Source organism: Rhinichthys klamathensis, unplaced genomic scaffold (assembly GCF_029890125.1).
Source record: "Rhinichthys klamathensis goyatoka isolate OS25496 unplaced genomic scaffold, OSU_Roscu_1.1 h1tg000019l_1, whole genome shotgun sequence".
NCBI classification, from domain to species: Eukaryota; Metazoa; Chordata; class Actinopteri; order Cypriniformes; family Leuciscidae; genus Rhinichthys; species Rhinichthys klamathensis.
The window spans coordinates 7076939-7097943 of record NW_026606570.1 but is presented as its reverse complement, the minus strand read 5'-3'; the positions used below and the strand labels follow the sequence as shown (position 1 = coordinate 7097943).

General features: G+C 37.5%; 1 protein-coding gene across 1 annotated transcript; it reads left to right on the top strand.

Annotated features, from left to right (window-relative positions):
- Nucleotides 1-2072: 2072 nt before the first annotated feature.
- Nucleotides 2073-18736, top strand: thbs4a (thrombospondin 4a). Its single transcript, XM_056237619.1, has 21 exons — nt 2073-2296; nt 5248-5445; nt 5536-5783; nt 5883-5982; nt 8711-8793; nt 9193-9244; nt 9418-9593; nt 10124-10261; nt 11029-11103; nt 11206-11385; nt 11496-11600; nt 12067-12174; nt 12255-12414; nt 13194-13312; nt 16082-16134; nt 16208-16389; nt 16623-16850; nt 17544-17740; nt 17988-18160; nt 18242-18381; nt 18465-18736. The coding sequence occupies exons 1-21, from the start codon at nt 2218-2220 to the stop codon at nt 18506-18508; spliced, it is 2838 nt and encodes a 945-aa protein (XP_056093594.1). The 5' UTR covers nt 2073-2217; the 3' UTR covers nt 18509-18736.
- The last annotated feature ends 2269 nt before the right edge of the window (nt 18737-21005 follow it).

Genomic DNA, 21005 nt, shown 5'->3' with positions numbered 1-21005 from the left:
TGAGAAATGTGTGAAAATAAAAAAATTAAATCTAGGTAAATATTTCTTGTGAACAGAATATTTTTATGTTGCACCCTTAAATCAAAATGTAATTTTGTAAAAATTATAATGCAAAAAAAGGTTGAATATATTTTTGCATATTTAGGCAAGCTAACCTGGAGAAGTTACATGAATCACAAAACTATTGTATAGTCGAGAGTATACTTTTTTTTTTAAGTCAGCATGAAATGGAAGTTGGCTTCTTGAACATAAAAATGTAGGGTAGGACTTGATTGGATCGTTGTGGTTTGCTATTGCTGTGATCTCATGTGAGTCAGAGCCTTGGTCAGAGATGTGAGTGACAGGTTATCCCGCCCTTGCGCCACTAAACGCGTCATCAGAGAACAGAAGAGATGTCATTGCAGGTGAGATGATGGTTAGTTATTTTGATTAATATCAGGGCACATTATTTTTTTTTTTATATAAAAATGTGAATAGATAAATCATTTATAATAAATACTGCAATATTCCATAAAAAAAGAGAACGAGAAACGAGATTTTAGAAGCCCCCCCAGAAAATCCATCCATCATAAAATAATCCAAATCCAGTGGGTTAATAAAGGCCTTCTGAAGCAAAGCGATGTGTTTGTGTAAGGAGAAAAAAATATTTAAAAAGGTAATAGTAAATAATAATAAAAATTAAGTTAACGTTACTCTTTCACCGTAAATCGCTGTGTACGGCTGTCTGCCGGTCCGGAAGCTAGTTATTATAGCTAATAAAGTTTTAAATATGGATATTTTTCTTACAAAAACTCATCGCTTCAGAAGGCATTTATTAACCCCCTGGAGCAGTATGGTTTATTTTTCATGATGGATGGATGCATTTTTTTGGGCTTCAAAATCTCGCACTCCCATTCACTATTATAAAGCTTGGAAGAGCTAGGATATTTTCCTAGTGATCATCTGAAAGAAGAATGTCATACACACCTTGGATGTCTTGAGGGTGAGTAAATCATGGTATAATTTATATTTTTGGGTGAACTTGCTCAGAGCTATACCACCTTGTTTAAGATGTTGGGCTAAAGTTAACTAGCTACCAGCAACAAACCAGCTGCCATGTTCCAAACACCAGCTTGACCACTGGTGTGAGCTTGTCTTTTCTTGTGCTTGTGCTTACAGATTTATTTTGAGAGGCTGCAGAATACAATAGCCTATTCAAGCAATTGTAGAGTTAATGTGGTAAACTCTTTCACTCATATGAATCTAAAGCTTTAATTGATTTTCCATAACTCATCTGCCGTAACACTCAAACTGGCAAGACTCAGCAGGGACATCAAGCCAGATTATTCCTGTAAATGTTTTTTTTTTTTTTTTTTTTTTGGCAGGACAGATTGTTTGGTTAAAGGCAATCGAATTGTTAAAGGGATAGTTCACTTAAAAATGAACATTCTGTCATTTACTCGCCCTCAAGTCTAAACATGTATGAATTTCTTTCTTCTGCTGAGCACAAAATAAGATATTGTGAAGAATATCAAACAGTTGAATTCCCCTTTGACTTCCATAGTATGAAAAAAAAAATACAATGGAAGTCAATGTCCAAACCCATCAACTGTTTGGTAATCCATATTCTTCAAAATATTTTCTTTTGTGTTCAGCAGAAGAAAGAAATTCATACATGTTTGGAACAACTTGGGGGTGAGAAAATTATGACAGAATCTTAATTTTTGGATAAAATATGGAATATGAAATATATAACTTTAAAATATGCCATGATTATTTCTGTGTAAACATCCTCAGTTGCCACTTTCAACTAAAGTTTAAATGAAAATAATAAATGTAACATCAAGAACAAACTTTTCTTTTAAAAGCACTTCCTTTAACCAGCTATACGCAAGGACTGACCAAAAACCAAAGCATATCTTCCCGTTATTTAGCATTATTAACAAAGAGCTTTTTGGGAAGGTTTTGATCTGACATCCTTACAGCAATATGGCTACGTTCCGGTAAAAGCACAGAAGCGTTCTGGAGGAGGTGCTTGGTCACACCTTATATAGAGAGAGACATCTGAAAAGTTTAAATCACTTGAGCACCAGTCTGGTTCTCGTTGATCTGCAGGGAACAGACATTTCTGTTTTGACGGATACTAGTCAAGCCTGAATTAGGGGTCAGAGCAGAAACGACTTTTCCAGGAATAAGGGTGGAACACTTTAACTGGATTTGAGACAAAATAAATCCACGATGGGTATTTGGACAAGAATCATATTCACTTTACAATTAACTTTACAACTCCTTGATACAGTGAAAACTCAAGGAATTGGTAAGTCCTTAAACCTTATATTAACCGTTTGTACACTGTAAAAAATTACATGATCAATAAGTTATGACAACATATGTTCTTACATTGCTTTAACTTATCAAAATAAGTTAAGCAATTTTCAACTTTTTTCATAAGTTATGCAAGATTCAGCTAATTTTTAAGTCAGTTTAATGTAATTTTAGTTTAAATTACTTAAACATCCAAGTTGATTATACTTAAAAATTTAAGGCAGCAACTGTTTTTTACAGTGCAAGTTAAACACAATTGCTAGCCATTTAATTTTTTGCATTATTTATACATTTATAGTATTATTTATATTCAATTTCACAAATAATTACAAAGAATCGTCAAGTGATTTGTCATTGAATTAAATGTGATGTTTAAGTAGAAAGTGTATCACTTTTACAGTGTATCACTCCATAAATGTCATAAATTGTCTGGAATTCCCCCAGCATGCAGTGTGATTAACAAATCTGAACGATCTGAACACTATATAAAATGACCATTAGTCACACACAGGTCAAATCTGACAATGACCTCATTGGTTGCTTTCCTGAGCTTTCCTGCACAGAGAAAATGTAAAAAAAAGTCCAATGACATTTATGACGCTCTTAAAACCATTTTTTTTTTTAAATGTTAAAACATTTAAAGTCCCCATGAAATCAAAATTAAAGTTCTTTGTCTTTATATATTAGCCTTACAATTATCTATAAGGTAGTGTGCTCCAAAACAATGACAAAATTCACATTTAGAAGATACAAGCATTCAAAACTTACAGTCTCTCACTTCCACCAATATGGATCAATGATTTTGATGACATCACTAGTCTGCACTTCAGCTTCTCATTATATTTTCTGTCCAATCAAATGCTCTATAAAGCGACCTGCCCCCTACACTATAAATATACACACACCTAAAGGATTATTAGGAACACCTGTTCAATTTCTCATTAATGCAATTATATAATCAAACAGTGTAATCTGTTTTATGTAGTTATGTATATCGTGTGCTGCTACCTTGGCCAGGGCTCACTTGTAAATGAGATATTTATCTCAATGTGATTATTTCCCTGGTTAAAAAAAAAAAAAAAAAAAAAAAATCACATGGCAGTTGCTTCAATGCATTTAGGGGTGTGGTCCTGGTCAAGACAATCTCCTGAACTCCAAACTGAATGTCAGAATGGGAAAGAAAGGTGATTTAAGCAATTTTGAGCGTGGCATGGTTGTTGGTGCCAGACGGGCCGGTCTGAGTATTTCACAATCTGCTCAGTTACTGGGATTTTCATGCACAACCATTTCTAGGGTTTACAAAGAATGGTGTGAAAAGGGAAAAACATCCAGTATGCGGCAGTCCTGTGGGCGAAAATGCCTTGTTGATGCTAGAGGTCAGAGGAGAATGGGCCGACTGATTCAAGCTGATAGAAGAGCAACTTTGACTGAAATAACCACTCGTTACAACCGAGGTATGCAGCAAAGCATTTGTAAAGCCGCAACCCGCACAACCTTGAGGCGGATGGGCTACAACAGCAGAAGACCCCACTGGGTACCACTCATCTCCACTACAAATAGGGAAAAGAGGCTACAATTTGCAAGAGCTCACCAAAATTGGACAGTTGAAGACTGGAAAAATGTTGCCTGGTCTGATGAGTCTCGATTTCTGTTGAGACATTCAGATGGTAGAGTCAGAATTTGGCGTAAACAGAATGAGAACATGGATCCATCATGCCTTGTTGTTACCACTGTGCAGGCTGGTGGTGGTGGTGTAATGGTGTGGGGGATGTTTTCTTAGCACACTTTAGGCCCCTTAGTGCCAATTGGCCATCGTTTAAATGCCACGGCCTACCTGAGCATTGTTTCTGACTATGTCCATCCCTTTATGGCCACCATGTACCCATCCTCTGATGGCTCCTTCCAGCAGGATAATGCACCATGTCACAAAGCTCGAATCATTTCAAATTGGTTTCTTGAACATGACAATGAGTTCACTGTCCTAAAATGGCCCCCACAGTCACCAGATCTCAACCCAATAGAGCATCTTTGGGATGTGGTGGAACTGGAGCTTCGTGCCCTGGATGTGCATCCCACAAATCTCCATCAACTGCAAGATGCTATCCTATCAATATGGGCCAACATTTCTAAAGAATGCTTTCAGAACCTTGTTGAATCAATGCCACGTAGAATTAATGCAGTTCTGAAGGCGAAAGGGGGTCAAACACAGTATTAGTATGGTGTTCCTAATAATCCTTTAGGTGAGTGTACATTGAAGCTGCAGCTAAAATTGGTCACCTGTTCACACATTTGCTATTTTCTACATGGTGAATGGCACATAGTGCACTATAGGGGATAGGGAACGATTCAGACAGTGTAAATATGCTTTCCATTGGGGCAAATTAAGTCTGGTTTCGGGTTAGTGTCACGAGAATCGCTGCAGCGCTCATAGCGCTCTGCTCCGGTCCAGAGACACAGAGCGGATCATATTCGAGATTCGGCGCATACCAGAAAACGCATCGACCCATTTGAATTCTGCACAGAATGCTGTATTTTAAAGCGACATGGGGGAGATTAAGAGGAGAATTGGTTAGAGATTAGGAGGAAACTGCAGCTTTACCGAGCTCAACGGCTCTGGCCGGGCTGTGATATAAATAAAACGCTATTGGCTATTTTAAAAAAGGGAAGGAGCTTATCGATATGTCCCACCTTGTCTTCCTGTTTCAGTGGAAATTACGTCAACAACACATTGAATAATGCTGTGCATTTCAAGGAACTTTATGACTATTATTATTTATAGCTTTAAATAATCTGAAGAACCTTTTTCCAAGAAGAACCTTTTTTGAAAGGTTATATGGATGTTAAAGGTGGAACCATATGAATTTGTGCACGAGTGTACACAAATTAATCAAAAAGCCTCAGTACCAAATGCAAATATGTTGACAAAAAATGCAAATTTTTCAGTTTATGATCTTCTGGTGTCACCGGATTGCTTACCTGACCTTATGCAAGGTGGAATAAGGGCAAAGAATATGGACAACGTTTTTATCCTTGCGAGCCTGCAGATGCAGAACAAAGCTCCAACACATGTCTTCCGCATCTTCAATGCTGCAGATAACACAGATTATTTTGATTTCACTGTTCAGGGGAAACTCAACAAAGGTTTGTCTGATCAGAGCTCACCAATGTGCTTTGTGTTCAATGGCTCAATGAATACGTGACATGTACACCAAACACTCTTTCTGTTGACAGTCATTTTGAAATATCTGAAAAGCAACGGAAAGGTTGGAACAACAAATTTCGCTAAAGTGCCACTGACAGATGGTCAACTCCACCACATACTGCTCCACTTCAGTGGGCTGCAGCAGGGCACCCCCACCACGGCTCTCTATGTGGACTGCAGACTGGTGGAGAGAGTGCAGGACGTGCCGCTGGCCTTTAAATCACTGCCGCAGGGCCCAAAACGAGTCACACTGAAGACCCTGCTAACCTCAAGCCAGGTAAACCAAAAATATTGAACAAATAATATCATTGTTCTGATGAGTTTATATACAGCAAGTATAATCTATGAATAAACATGTAGGCTACCTGTGTCACAGGATAAGCTGTCAGACCTCAGACTCGTGCTCGATGAGTCTATTGAGAATGTCGTGGAACTTCAGGACTGCAGTGAAGAGAGAGAAACACTGCAACTACTAGGTGCAACTACTAGTTGTACTAGGCTAGTAGTCTTATACAGCTATAGTTTTGTTAAAGGGTTAGTTTTCCCAAAAGTGAAAATGATGTCATTAATTACTCACACTCATGCCGTTACAAACCCTTAAAGGAGAACTCCGGTCAATTTTAACATTGAGCTAATTTTTTTTTGTACATTTGGAGTGCTGTCAGTACAGACAAAAACGACAAAAATCGGAGTTGCCTACACCGTGTTATCCTCTTTTTAAAATTCGCACCCTGTTGACTTCAATGGGGCAAGTTCTAAACCTGCTTTTAGCCTCTTAACAACTTTAATATGTCTTTACAAGTGCACAGCCATGTGAGTGGTGTTATTAAGAGTGACCACGGTCAATCTGACTGCAGTAGATGTGCAAGATATTAATAAAAATGATGTTAATTCAGCCAGCTCACATACCTGTATTTACTTCCTGTTTTCGTTCGAAGTCCACAGTAGTCAATTATCGAGTTCGCGCGCGATCATTGGTAATGATCGCGCGAGCGAACTCGACAATTGATGAATTAACATCATTTTTATTAATATCTTGCACATCTACTGCAGTCAGATTGACCGTGGTCACTCTTAATAACAACACCGATTTTTGTCGTTTTTGTCTGTACTGACAGCCTGGGCCGTTCCTAGACATTAAGCTCTACTGGGGCACAGGTCCCCCATTGTTTGTCTGAGATAGCAAGCGTAACTAAGGAGGGCGGGGCTTACCGATAGATACATAAAATTTGTTTGTTTCAAAAACAGCATGCTGGGTAGAGTAACTTAGGGAGGTTCGGGGGCATGCTCCCCCGAGAAAATTTGGATTTCTCGGACCTATATATGTGCATTTTAAGGTGTTTGAATGCCAACAAATTGGATAACAATAGCTTTAAAATCATGTTACACGAATTTCTTTTTTTTTTGTGCCATAAAAGGCAACACACTGTATGAAAATAGAATACTTTAGAAAATAGAAAACGGAGAGAAAACTTTCTTGCACATTTGCATTCTTCTACATTACACAATGTTAATAATGAATAATTAGCCTTTATATTTTTCAAGAATTTACAATTACATCATTTCAATAAATCAATAAAGAGTTAATATATACTATATAAAATAAAGATCATGTATATTCTAAAAGAAAACAAAGTTCCCCAGCCAAGTACAAACTAAGTTGATTTATTTGTTGAGCATTAAACTGTAGGCTACCGCCTATGCTTCATTTTGGCAAAACGGTCCATCACTTGACTCTGACTCAATTTTACTTTTAAGATTATTTGTATTATTTAGAAACTTTTGTTTCGTCATGTTTTCATAGCCTACCTCGCGTGCCAAAACCGGACTTCGGTGTGCTCAGATTTGTGCGCGCTGCTGTTGCTAGGAAACACAGACGCGCGCGGATTTCTGGGTTTCGGTTAAACTGCGTTGCTTTTACAAACATTGATTGGTTTATTACTGCGTTGCAAATAGATCATTTCTATTACCCTATAATATAATTTATATTAAATACACTGACAAATAAAATAAATTGTTAAACTCAAACTTCAGATTTACTGGGGCACAGCAGATTTATGGTGCGTTCACGTGCTATGGAAAATATGATATTTTCCACTTGTGAACTGGTATTTACCAGTGTGTTGCGTTCAAGTGCTTTTGTTGTCGTAATGTGGTAAAAAGATGGAGATCCAGACCTGTTATTTAGGTAAAACTATTTTAGATTGCTAAGTCATCTGCAAACAGCAAGAAAATGATTTATCAAAACTCAAACGGTTAATAATATGCTGTAACGTTATATTTTGTAGATCAAGTACATATTTTTACCATTCACGACTCTCGCGTTGCTCTCCGCCATTTTGAAAAGGTCAAAGGTTATCTCATCTCGGCAACTCGTGCATCAAAATTTTCTACGAGTTGCCCAGTGGAAAATACCACATGTGGGGGTGTTCATGTGCATTTCCCACGTCGGCTTTTGGTATTTACCATAATTACCATAGCACGTGAACGCACCATTATACTGGGGCACGTGCCCCAGTAAAATGGGTCTAGCAACGCCCCTGCTGACAGCACTCCAAATGTACAAAAAAATTAGCTCAATGTTAAAATTGACCGGAGTTCTCCTTTAAGACTTTCGTTCATCTTTTTAATGAAATCTGAGAGCTTTCCCTCCATTGACAGCCTAAGCAACTAACACTTTTTAGCCCCCGAAAGGTAGTAAAGGCATTATAAAAGTAATCCATGAGACCCTAGTGGTTTAATCTCAATTTTATGAAGCGACACAAGTGCTTTGTTTGTGCAAAGAATTTACCACTTTAATTACAAAATATTAATCTCCAACGCGCGTTCACGATAGCGAGAGTAGAGCAGACTTGCGCGTCGACACAACACACATGTGCGCACATGTTCACGAGAGCAACACGTTGCGTTAACGCGCATTAAAGATTAGTATTTTGTAAATAAAGTGGTAAATAAAGACCACTGGAGTCACGTGGATTACTTTAATAATGTCTTTTTTACTACCTTTCTGGGGCTTTAAAGTAGTACAAGCTTTCAAATTTTATCAAAAAGATCTTCATTTGTGTTCCTAATACGAAGGGATTTTTGGAATGACATGAGGGGGAGTAATTAATGGCAGAACTTTCATTTTTGGGTGAACCAACCCTTTAATAATTGATTATTTGATTTTAGTACAGAAAATATCATTATGTTACATGTCTGCAGGAACAACCTCAAAGATGGAAGCTGGGCCAATGTTTGAGCTCATGCGTATGATCCAAGAGTTGAAACAGAAGGTGGATCAGCAGGTAACTTTAAATTGTGTGGGAAAATAGTTCCTTAAAGGGAGAGTTCACCCAAAAAGAAAAATTCTCTAATCATGTAATTACTTTCATGTCGTTCAAACCCTATATGACTTTTTTTTCCCCCTCTATGGGAGAAAGATTGATATGTCGGATTCATGAACAAATTGCTTTTTTGAGTCTGATCTTTTCACTGACTTAGTTGATCCTGTCAACAAAACTCCTCATTCATAGCATTAGTGACCAGAAAAAGTATTAAAAATGTTCTACAAAAGTCACTCAGCGTAATGAGGGTAAATAAATAACGACAGACTTATCAGTTTTGGGTGAACTATCCCTATGATTTCTTCAGAACTTTAGTTCCCTGTTCTTCAGGAGAATAATGAGCATGTGTTTTCATAACAGACCAAAGAAACTGCTGACCTGAGAAAGACTATCTTGGAGTGTGTTCCATGCAGTGGTAAGATTTTTTCTGTGAAGATAAGAAACAGTTATAATGAGAAAACATTTTAAAAATGTAAAAATCATGTCTGTGCTCAGTTAAGTACAAGTCAATAGTAGGCTAGAAGCTTTTAATGAAGATGTTGAAGTGGTCAGACAGGTGAACTCAAGTGTTGTGTTAATATTCAGATGCATTAAGAACGGGACACCCAGTAGGCATACTACAAAATAATACACGGTCCAAGTGTGGACCAGGGGTCTGTTTTACGCCAGCCATGTGTATCGAAAAAGCTGAAGGTGTGAGCTGTGCACCCTGTCCTGAGGGCTACACTGGAGATGGAGTCCAATGTGATGATGTAGACGAGGTTAGATTTAAGATTCAGACTTTTTTTTATTTTTTTTATGTTATGTTATTGGTATACCCAAACATTAGTCAGAATTTAATAACTTAACATAACCTCAACTTGTTCGTTATTATACATATACTATTATTTATGACTTTCTTGAATCAAATTTTGCTGTTTATATTGTTCATCTATCCACACATCATTTCCTGTATAGTTTTTCCGTTACTCACTGAAGTATACTACCTACTAGGTCATACTGTTCAACACATCTGACAAGGTTTTCTACTTATTGAATGAACAATAAAACTAAGTCAGGAACACATAATGATTTATTAACATTTTATCAGGGTTTAATAGGGGTTTTATTAGATTAATTATAGTTTAAACCGTTATGTAAGTTCTAAGGTAATTTTCCTGTTGTTTTATAGAACTTTTCACAGATCGCCGTGCAACTGTGACTTAAACGTCATTATAGGCTATACTACATACTGAGCATTGTTTGTTGAACACCAAAAATCAAGCTAACCTTATACACTGTTCAATTTTAGTGCCAGTTCAACCCATGTTTCTTTGGTGTACGGTGTTTTAACACTGCGGGAGGGTTCAGATGCGAGATGTGTCCACGAGGTTACTCTGGCCCAGAGATCCAGGGTGTGGGCGTTCACTACGCTCAGGCAAACAAACAAGTGCGTATTTGGAACAATGCAAAGCTTCATTTAATTTTTGTTTACCACTATGTGCAAATGTATATGTGTATAGTATATGTACACTACCATTCAAACGCTTTAGGTCAGAAAGTTTAAATAAATAATTAAATAATTTAAATAAATGAATACTGTTATACAGCAGGGATCTAATAAATGCAGTTCCTTTGAACTTTCTATTCATCAAGGAATCCTAAAAAACATTGAGCACCACCATTATTATAGGCTACTGATTTATGAAGGATCATATGACACTGAAGACTGGAGTAATTATGCTGAAAAATGAGCTTTGCCATCACATAAATGACATTTTAAAATGTATTAAAATAGAAAACAGTTATTTTTAAGTATGATAATATTTCACAGTATTACTGTTTTTACTGTATTTTTGATGAAATAAATGCACATTGGTGAGCATAAGAGACTTCTTTCAAAAAACGTAAAAAAATCTTGTCGACCCCAAATGTATGTATAGATCTCCTTTATTTAATATTGTAATAAGATATTTTAAAGCACCCCCATATATAAGGATTTTAGTACTGTGATATACAGTATGTCATGATACTGAACGATTACTGTATTATAAACCATATTTACATAGTACTCTAATTGCATGTCCAAAAAAAAAAAAACCCATAGTATTACAATGATACTCATAGAGAAACATTTTAAAATTTCTAATTTAAAAAAAAAGCAGTGATGTTAGTGCCATACAGCGATTAACAGCAGATTTATCCTTTTTTTATCAGATCTGTAATGATATTGATGAGTGCCAGGTGGACAACGGTGGCTGCACACCCAATTCATACTGCCATAACACACTGGTAAGATAATAGCCAAACTATCCTAGATTACCCATTACACTAATGTGGCCTGTGGAAAGCACAGTAAATTTAGTTAAATGGGAACATTTTGCTTTCTTGTAGGGTGCGTTTTACTGTGGGAACTGCAAGACCGGATTCACGGGTGACCAGAATACTGGCTGCAAAAGCACTGGCCTGGACCCCCCTCCTGTATCTGACAGGCTGTGTGGGAACGGCCAGCCAAATCCATGTGACATCAACGCAGAGTGTGTTGTGGAGAGAGATGGGAGCATCAGCTGTTTGGTGAGACATCAAGCATTCAGACAGATGTTTTATTTACTATCATGCTAAAGCAGTTGTAATTTCCATGCTTTTGAGCCATCTAACATGCTTCAGTATCTTGTTGCTTTTAGTGCAAAGTTGCCTGGGCAGGAAACGGCTATGTCTGTGGAAAAGACACAGACATTGACGCGTATCCAGATAACAAACTTCAATGCAGAGATGGAACCTGCAAGAAGGTGATATTCATTCTCATATTCATGTTATTTCTGTTAGAAGTTTACAATAATGTTCAGTTTGTTAGCATTAGTTAATGCTTTAGATATCATTAACTGACAACAAACCACATTTTCTTTACTGGATTATCAATTTCTACAAATATATCCTACCATATGAAAGTTTGGCATCAGTAAGATTTGTTGTTGTTTTTGAAAGAAATCTCACCAAAGCTGCATTTATTTATTTAAATGTTTTGATCAATTCAAATTTTTTGACTGAATTCAGAGTTGAAAAAAACGTACTGATCCCAAACCTTTCAATGAAAATGAATAACATTTAATAGCATTTGTGCAACTTGAAATGATTACAATTTTGCATCAATCAATTAACACTAACCAAGCTTTAAGAAATGCTGTCATTTATTGTATTAATTAATTAACCTTATTGTAAAGTGTTTACCAGTTTATCTTATTTTCCATTTTTCAGGATAACTGCATGTTTGTTCCAAATTCGGGCCAAGAAGATGCAGACAGAGATGGGAAGGGAGACGCCTGTGATGAGGATGCAGATAGTGATGGCATCTTTAATGATCAGGTACAGATAACACATCATTTCATTATGACAACTGAAAAGCTCCCATCAGTTTCAGTCCCTGCATGAATGTATTCCTCCAGGACAACTGCTGGTTGGTACCTAACATAGACCAGAAGAACAGCGATAAAGATCTTCATGGTGACGCTTGTGATAATTGCAAAAAAGTGGAAAACCAGGACCAGCGGGACACAGACAAGGACGGACTGGGAGATGCCTGTGATGATGACATAGATGGGGATGGTAATTTAATTCAGCTCTTATTTTGTTAAAGATCAACTTCTCTGTACTTTTTGCTCCCATTTTTCCATGTGCCATCCAAGACTTTTCTCTCTTTTTTTTTTTTTTTGTTGCAGAAATGGGGTGTTATGTTTTGAATATTCTTTTCACCCTTTGGGCCTGTTTTTTATCTGGATTTTCCTGTGCTTAGATCAATTTTATGAGGAAAAACAGAAGCTTCTGTGCTTTTAAAGCTCAAATTAGAGGGCTCTTTATTGCTCGGGTCATGTAAAACTGAAGTGACATGTAGCTGTATAAACAGCGTCTATAAGGCACCACACTGAAAATATTGTTTCAAATGAACAATTATTTGTTCCAGTCTGAAAAAAAGTGTAAAATCAAGCCCAGACAGCTCTTGACATTTACGGTCTGCTCATCAAGGCAGAAATCCAGACACTTGACTTGATTCTTTATAGCTTGGTCATGTCTCCGTCCTTTAAGCAACCACATTTCCACCTGAGCCGAGCCAAGAGCTGCTGACGCGTGGAAACAATTCCACAGAAGTCTTTCTGAAACACTGCCACCCTGTGACATAACCCAACAAATCGTACACAAAGACATCACTGTACCCAACTCTATAACACCGCAATACATTTCTCCTGGTGGAGTTTGCTCCCTTCAATGACATTTTCAGCAGAACGTCTCTGTATACCTTTGTATGATACTTTATTTTATACCCTGGCTCTTACTCATCTGTTGATGAATTACTGAATGGATCCTTGTGCTTTCTGTACTTCTGATAGGCTTGAAGAACATCTTGGATAACTGTCAGAGGGTTCCAAACCCAGACCAGAAGGACAAAGATCATGATGGCGTTGGTGATGCATGCGACAGCTGTCCTGAGGTGCCAAACCCCAACCAGGTGCCAAACAACATGATTACTACCTGCCTCTTATTCTATTCTATTCTATTCTATTCTATTCTATTCTATTCTATTCTATTCTATTCTATTCTATTCTATTCTGTGTATTTTAATGATTGGATATTTGAGGATGCAAGTTTTCCCCTATTTTTATATTTCAGATTACTTCTTGTGTAATCTAACTTTAAACCTAATTTAAAAGGATAGCACTAGACTGTTAGCCTGGGAAAACCCAGACAACTTCCGGCAAATTTAGATTTGCTCTGAAAGTTAGTCTGGCAAAGAGCTCATTCAAGCCCATTTCCAATCCGTCGAAATCGAGGCACCAATCAGAAACGTTGGGGCGGGCTTTACACGATGACGACAGCGCTGGGATTTTGAAGCAGATTTTGTAGCCTACATTACAAAGATGGATGCCGCCGTCGAACATCACTCGTTCGAATCAGCTATCGCGTCTGTTTTAAGCGATTTGAACGTTTCCTTTTTGTTAAAAACCGAGCAAAGAACAACACTCAGAGATGTTTCTGCCGCTCTGCATACGTCATCTCCTTCATCGCTCTGATTGGTTTTAGGTCTATCCGCGACGTCCGTTGGTGACGCCCCTCTGGAAATGATTTGTCTATGACGCTTTGCCAGACCATAACTCAGTTACAACTGAGAATGGTCTGGTTTTAAACAGGCTACTAGACTGTGGCAGAGCCATAGAGAGAAAGAGTTGCGACACGCTTTGATGTCGCCGCGACGGCTGTCACGTGGTTCATGTAAGTCCCAATAGTTCCAAAACATACGTGGGCTGTCATGTTCTTCTATGGACAGACAGCAGCGATTGCATTATTAAACGGTAAATATAAAATAAAACACACACCCAAGTACTTTTTCAGCTGTTCTTGCATTTTGTTAATGTCAGTTTTGCATTTGGAGAGGCAGGTTGACAACTTAGATAAGTTTTAGGCTATATTTTTTGGAGGGAAACGCTAGTGTTCATGTTCGCATGGGTAGTACTGGCTTTAGCGGGTCTAACTTAACTTTTCCATGTCATTCATCTGATGATGGACGTCTCATGATATTTATTTTAGCACAACTGGGCTGTATTAGGCTATTGATTCCCGTGATCTTGCTTATAAATTCTGATTCAGCCAAATTAGCCTACCTTCGTGATCACGCAAAGAGGTCTGCAGTCCGTTCAGAATTCCAACCAACATAAAATATAAATAATTACGCTGTGCATGTACAAATGAATGATTTAGGAGGGAAATAGACTGCTCCCATAACGTAGAAAGCAACGACTATATACAGCAATGTTCGGTAAATATTCAACCGAAAAATATTCTTCATAAAATTAAACCGGAGAGATAGTTAAAGGAGCTGTATGTAAGAAATTTATTTCAATTAATCATAAAATGGCCCTGAAATGTCACTAGACATTAAGAAATCATGTACATTTCAAATACTTATATCACTGACAACAGTAGTCTGGCCAGGATATTGTCATTTAAAAAGTGCAGTTGCAGCCCTCAACTGATGTTGATGTTGTCATGTTGTGTTTTGGTCTGATGCTCCACCCTCCACCTATCTACCAATCACGAAGTCAGTAGTGTTGCGGCATCCGGGTTGCCAGCTCTGCTCTAGTTACCACAGCTTCAGCTCGTCACGTTCCTGCTGGATCCTGCAGCCGATCTGGCAACCTCGAGTCAGGGAGGAGGGGGAGGGGATACACCACTCTACAGTAATTTGACAGTGATTGCAGTACTAGTTTTGGCCACAATCTTACATACAGCTCCTTTAATGAGTGAATTAACTATGTTCCTAAAAACATATAAGCACATGCATAACCCTAACCCATTTAAATAAATGAATTGTGTGTGTGTGTATGTATATATAATGTTATATATAGGCTATATATATATATATATACCATACATATAAAATATTATTAAAAATATTATATATTATACACATCACAAGTATGATCAGTTACCGTAAGTTAGCTAACATTAGTGAAGTGTTGGTCACGTAAGCTATAGCTGCAATTAACCTATTATCTTCCAATAAACATTTACTAAAACTGGCTACATAAAATATAACTACAGACTGGATTCACGAGAGGTCGGCTAATGTGTGTAAAAGTAAAAAAATACAGTAATTTCATTAATTTACCAGCGAGCGTACTTCGGAAGCACTAAAAATGAATGGGGTTCAATGGAGAAACTATCAGTGTTTGGAACTATTGGCCGCTCCACGACACGCGTTACTTCCGCATTCCAAAGTTCCGATGGCGGTCTATGGGAGTGTCGCAACTCTCTCTCTCTATGGCTCTGGACTGTGGCAAATATTTATTTTTAAAAAGAACTGTTTCGTTAAGAACGCTTGCCTATCTTTATTTTAGGCACTTTATCAACTGTTCATCTCAAAATTAATACTTATCCATTTTTCATACCAGGCTCATAATAGTTCATTTAAAAAAAAAACCTTGAAAATCAATAAACGTTAACGTATACAAAGCCGATTCGAAGGAACTAGGTGTTGCGTAAATGTGTGGGGCGGTCAAATTAGCAAAAAAGTCCAAAAAGGTCCATTGTCAAAAGCATAGAGACGTAGGAAGCACCGTTCACACAGAAATGATTTCTATGCACGGATTCTGACTGGATGTTGCCGATGAAATTTCGCACCTTAATGTGCAGTATTCAATTTCTTTTTTTCTTCTGTATGATGTATATTTCATATTTAATATTACTATTTTAATCCTGTCTTCGGTTTTCTTTCAATCAGTCTGATGTTGACGATGATCTTGTAGGAGACAATTGTGACACAAACATTGACAGGTATAGAGTCTGCTTTACCTTTTACCTTGACGGTCAATATAAAACAAGTTTATAACTGAGGTCTTTGTTCCAGTGATGGAGATGGTCATCAGAACACCAAAGACAACTGCCCCAACGTCATTAACAGCTCACAGCTGGACACCGATAAGGATGGGCTCGGGGACGAGTGTGATGATGACGATGATAATGATGGAATCTTGGATGATAAAGATAACTGTAGACTGGTGCCAAACCCAGACCAGAAAGATGAAAACAGTACGCACAGCAACATTTTCTTAGAAGGATGCCATAGCACAAGTTGTTCAATTATTCAAGCAAAGTGTTTCTGGTCTACTTTTATTTTTATTTTAATTGATGACATTTATTTGTTTTTAAGTGTGACTTAAGTGTCCAAATAACTTTTGGGGCCACTGCATCATAATGTGCTTGACTTAAAAAAATCAGACCACTGATAAAAAGATAAACCTTCCGCTCTTCTGCTTTGATAGATGATGGGGTGGGTGACATCTGCACTGGAGACCTGGACAAAGATCACGTGATAGACACGATCGACATCTGCCCTGAGAATGCAGAGATCACTCTGACCGACTTCAGGGAATATCAGACCGTGGTTCTGGATCCAGAAGGACAGGCTCAGATCGACCCCAACTGGGTTGTTCTTAATCAGGGGATGGAGATTGTCCAAACCATGAACAGTGACCCAGGACTAGCTGTTGGTGAGCTTTTTTTGACCCAAACAAGAAAATAATCTCAAGCATTTCCATAGTGAAAAGACCAGCTAGATAGCCCAACACCAATCCAGCATGAGCCTGCATGGAAATGCATACTGGTCTTACTGGTCATCATTTACTCACCCTCATGCCGTCTTAAATGTATACGACTTTCTTTCTTTTGTGGAACACAAACACATATTTTTAGAAAAAATAATCCATCTCTTAGTCCATATAATGCAAGAGGATAGAACCCTTAAAGCTGACACTTCAAAAACCATGCAAAGCGAACACGATGGTAACCCATACGACCCCAGTGGCCTTCTGATAGGTGACTGCATTGTAAAGCACTATGCCAGCAGCACAGGACCGTCACAATTTGCTGACGTTTACTTTAAGCGCGAATACATGAATGCACATATGAAGACATTGAATCAGAAGACATTGAATCAGAAGACATTGAATCATTGAATCAGAAGACATTGAATCATCCACTGTGGTCGTATATGGATTGCCGTCATGTTCGGTTTCTGTGCTTTTTGAATCGTCAACTTTGAGAGTCCCATCCACTTGCATCATATGGACTCACAGAACTGTATTATTTTTTCTAAAAATCTTTGTGTGTTCCACAGAAGAAAGTGGTTGAATTTTAGTATTTTGAAAAACTGGGTCAGAAGATGACACAATCTCTCACAACAGGATACACAGCATTCAGTGGCGTGGACTTTGAGGGCACCTTCCACGTGAATACAGTGACCGATGACGACTACGCGGGCTTCATCTTTGGCTACCAGGATTCCTCCAGCTTCTATGTGGTGATGTGGAAGCAGACGGAGCAGACATACTGGCAGGCGGTGCCATTTCGAGCCGTGGCTGAGCCTGGCATTCAGCTTAAGGTCCCGGGGCGCTCTACATCTCTATTACTGTCCGTCTGAATGCTCAGCGTGTGCTTTTACCATTACTGCTGCTCCGCTGAGGCCTCGGCAAATTTAGAAAAGTGCTTTTGGCTAAACTCTGAAGTGTGCAAAAATACTTAACTCATGTTAAATCTGAAACCAAATTGTTATTTTGCACTTCAAGTAAGTCGCAATTAGATTTGATTATTCGACTGAAGACATTCATCAATATGTTGTGCATTTCTAGGCTGTAAAGTCTAAAACTGGGCCTGGAGAGTTCCTGAGGAATTCACTGTGGCACACTGGAGATACAAATGACCAGGTGCGTTTGCTGTGGAAAGACCCTCGTAATGTGGGCTGGAAGGACAAGGTGTCATACCGCTGGAATCTGATGCACAGACCCCAAGTGGGATACATCAGGTTAGATGCTCAGACTTTACTGGAGAAACAATTCACTGAAGCAAAGCAACATGTTTTGGGTTTTTCTCTGTTTTGGCACAGAGTTAAGTTCTATGAAGGTACCGACTTGATTGCGGACTCTGGAGTTGTTATCGACACCAGCATGAGAGGGGGACGTCTCGGTGTGTTCTGCTTTTCACAGGAAAATATCATCTGGGCCAACCTGAGATATCGCTGTAACGGTGAGTGCAGTGCTCAAACAATATATTAGAGGAACAGGTTGTATTTTCAGCGTATCTTAATTTATGTCTTTTGGCATTAACAGACACGATCCCTGAAGACTATACAGTGGAACAAGGCCAGCAGTAATGAAACTAAGCTGGGAAGAAAGAGGAGAGCACTATTAGTGGTAAAACACCTCTACAGAAGTGGTTCCAGCACCAAAGCAGATGCGACTGATGTTTTGGGTACTCTTATTTCCCTTAAAACATGGACTATTTACTGACTTTTGCATTCAAGACAAAACATAGTTTTATAGTTATGCTGAATTTACATCTGCTGTAGTGTTTACTACACAAGAATGCTTTTCAGCCAAAAAGACTACGACACTAAACACTCACTTCAATATTAATAAAGTGAATAAATAAATGCACATTGTCAGGATTTGTGCTTGGACTTCCTGGAGAATGTCATTGAGCTGTAATATTTAAGTGATCGTTCACCCAAAACGGACAATTTTGTCATCCTAAACTCACTGTTGTGTTGCTCCAACCTTTATGAATTTTTTTTTTTTATTTTTTTTTTTAAGAATTGAATACTTTTATTCAGCAAGGATGCATTAAACTGATCAATTTTTACATTAAATACATGTATAAAAGATTTCTATTTCAAACAAATGCTGAACTTTCTATTCATCAAAGAATCCTGAAAAAATATCAGTTTCTACAATAATATTAAGCAGTACAATGCTTTTCAACACTGATAATAAGAAATGTTTCTGGAGCAGCAAATCAGCATATTAGAGTGATTTCTGAAGAATCATGTGACACTGAAGACTGGAGTAACGATGCTGAAAATTCAGCTTTGCCATCAGGAATAAATTAGTTAGGCTTAAAGGAATAGTTCACTTAAAAAGGAGCAAATCAACTGTTTGGTAACCAACATTTTTCAAAATATCTTCTTTCGTGTTCAGCAGAAGAAAGAAACTCATTCAAGTTTCAAGTTCAACGTCACATTCAACTTTTTAGTGTATATATCAGCCAGGTATTTTCCATACTGTAACAGTTCATAGTGACCATGGATGTAAACTTTAAAAATACCCGCAAGTGGTCTGCTCTATTTTAAGTCTTCTGTAGTCATTGTGTGAGGAACTGACGGAAATTGAACATTGAGTTAAGCTCAATGAAAGTAGTTTGAGTATAAAATGACACCTTCAATTGTATACACAAGTCATTTTTTCATATAGTAGTGTTAAGTTACTTTTTTATCCACCACTAAATGACATAATAATGGTTTTCATATATAAAAACATTAAATAAAGCGATAGACAACAGTATTTTATTAATTTGTCTTTTTTATTGAAAGAACTGGAAATATCAATAAAAACACTAAAAAGAATATGGGTTTGATCCTGCAACAGTTAAACTCATTTGACCCTTCATGAAACTTGTTGAAATAATGAGGAAAAGTAAATAATAATAATACAAATCAAGGCATACAAATAAGGAAAATAATTGTTTTAAACTTACTGTACATATTTTTTGGATTATAATGTTTTCATGCGAAATTAGTGAGCACAACAGCACAAAGCGCAAGATTACTTTTGTTTGCAATACTATGAGTACACCTAGTGGTCATCTTTACAAAGGACTATTTACATAAAGCACATATTGCAATTAAATGTCACGTTTATGTTCAGCATATTTGTAAATAAAGGAAAGCATGATGTTTAATCCAGACAAACACGGTTAAACCAAATACTGAGCACCAAATTATTCACAGGTTACATAAAACAGTATGCTTATAGCTTGATGCAGTTGTAACATGTAGTGTTTAAGGCAATCATTTTCTCGATTTCACTCGAAACTTACAAAAACATCATCAGACAGATTTCTTTAGGGCATTTAAGAGAAGTTATTCAGAAAGTAACAAAGTAAAGACATGCTAGCTCCAATTCTAGCGAAAGACTCAGACATCCTGAAGAGATTTTGGTTTGTCTGTTTGGTCAAAACATTCAGGGTAGATACAACTGCTACACAGGAAATAACCATAAAATGTCAAAATAATTCCAGTTCTAGATTGTATTTTCTTCACCAACGACAACGCCAACCACTTTTTTTTCTACCAGGGAGCATCAGGAATGCTACAGTGCGTCTAATATGGGCAGCTCCTGAAACTATGTAAACCGAACACCACAATCAAGAAACACAAACATGCACTTATAGCAACAAAAACCTCTGAAAGATTAAATACAATAGCTGTACAGAGCTGTAACAATGCTTTATAAGTATAAAATATGGTATAAATGTGTTCTTTGACAAATGGCATGCTTGTTAGCCAAGTGCATGAGCTGAGAGATAATATTAAAGGACATCCATGGTCTAAAGCACCATTTAAATTGTAACAAAATTGGGAAAGTAAGTAAGAAAAACAATTTATAGTTTCAATGTTGCTGTGGGCCACACATATAATAATCTGTATGACAGTTTAGGTTTTTGGGGGCATAATGTTGTGGCCTTGGTTTTCCCTGTCCATCTCAAATCATCGTACAAAGCTTAACTGGGAATGGCAGTCACATACTTTACTTAGAATGGTATGATTCACTGGAAATACCATATGCTAAATATGTAGCTTTCATCACTACCTG

Bases quoted from the DNA above. Each gene is read 5' to 3' on its own strand.
- thbs4a (XM_056237619.1), top strand. From the start codon at position 2,218: ATGGGTATTTGGACAAGAATCATATTCACTTTACAATTAACTTTACAA. The intron at 5,983-8,710 runs GTGCAACTACTA...ACATGTCTGCAG, and splicing joins AGAAACACTGCAACTACTAG to GAACAACCTCAAAGATGGAA. The intron at 18,161-18,241 runs GTTAGATGCTCA...GTTTTGGCACAG, and splicing joins CCCCAAGTGGGATACATCAG to AGTTAAGTTCTATGAAGGTA.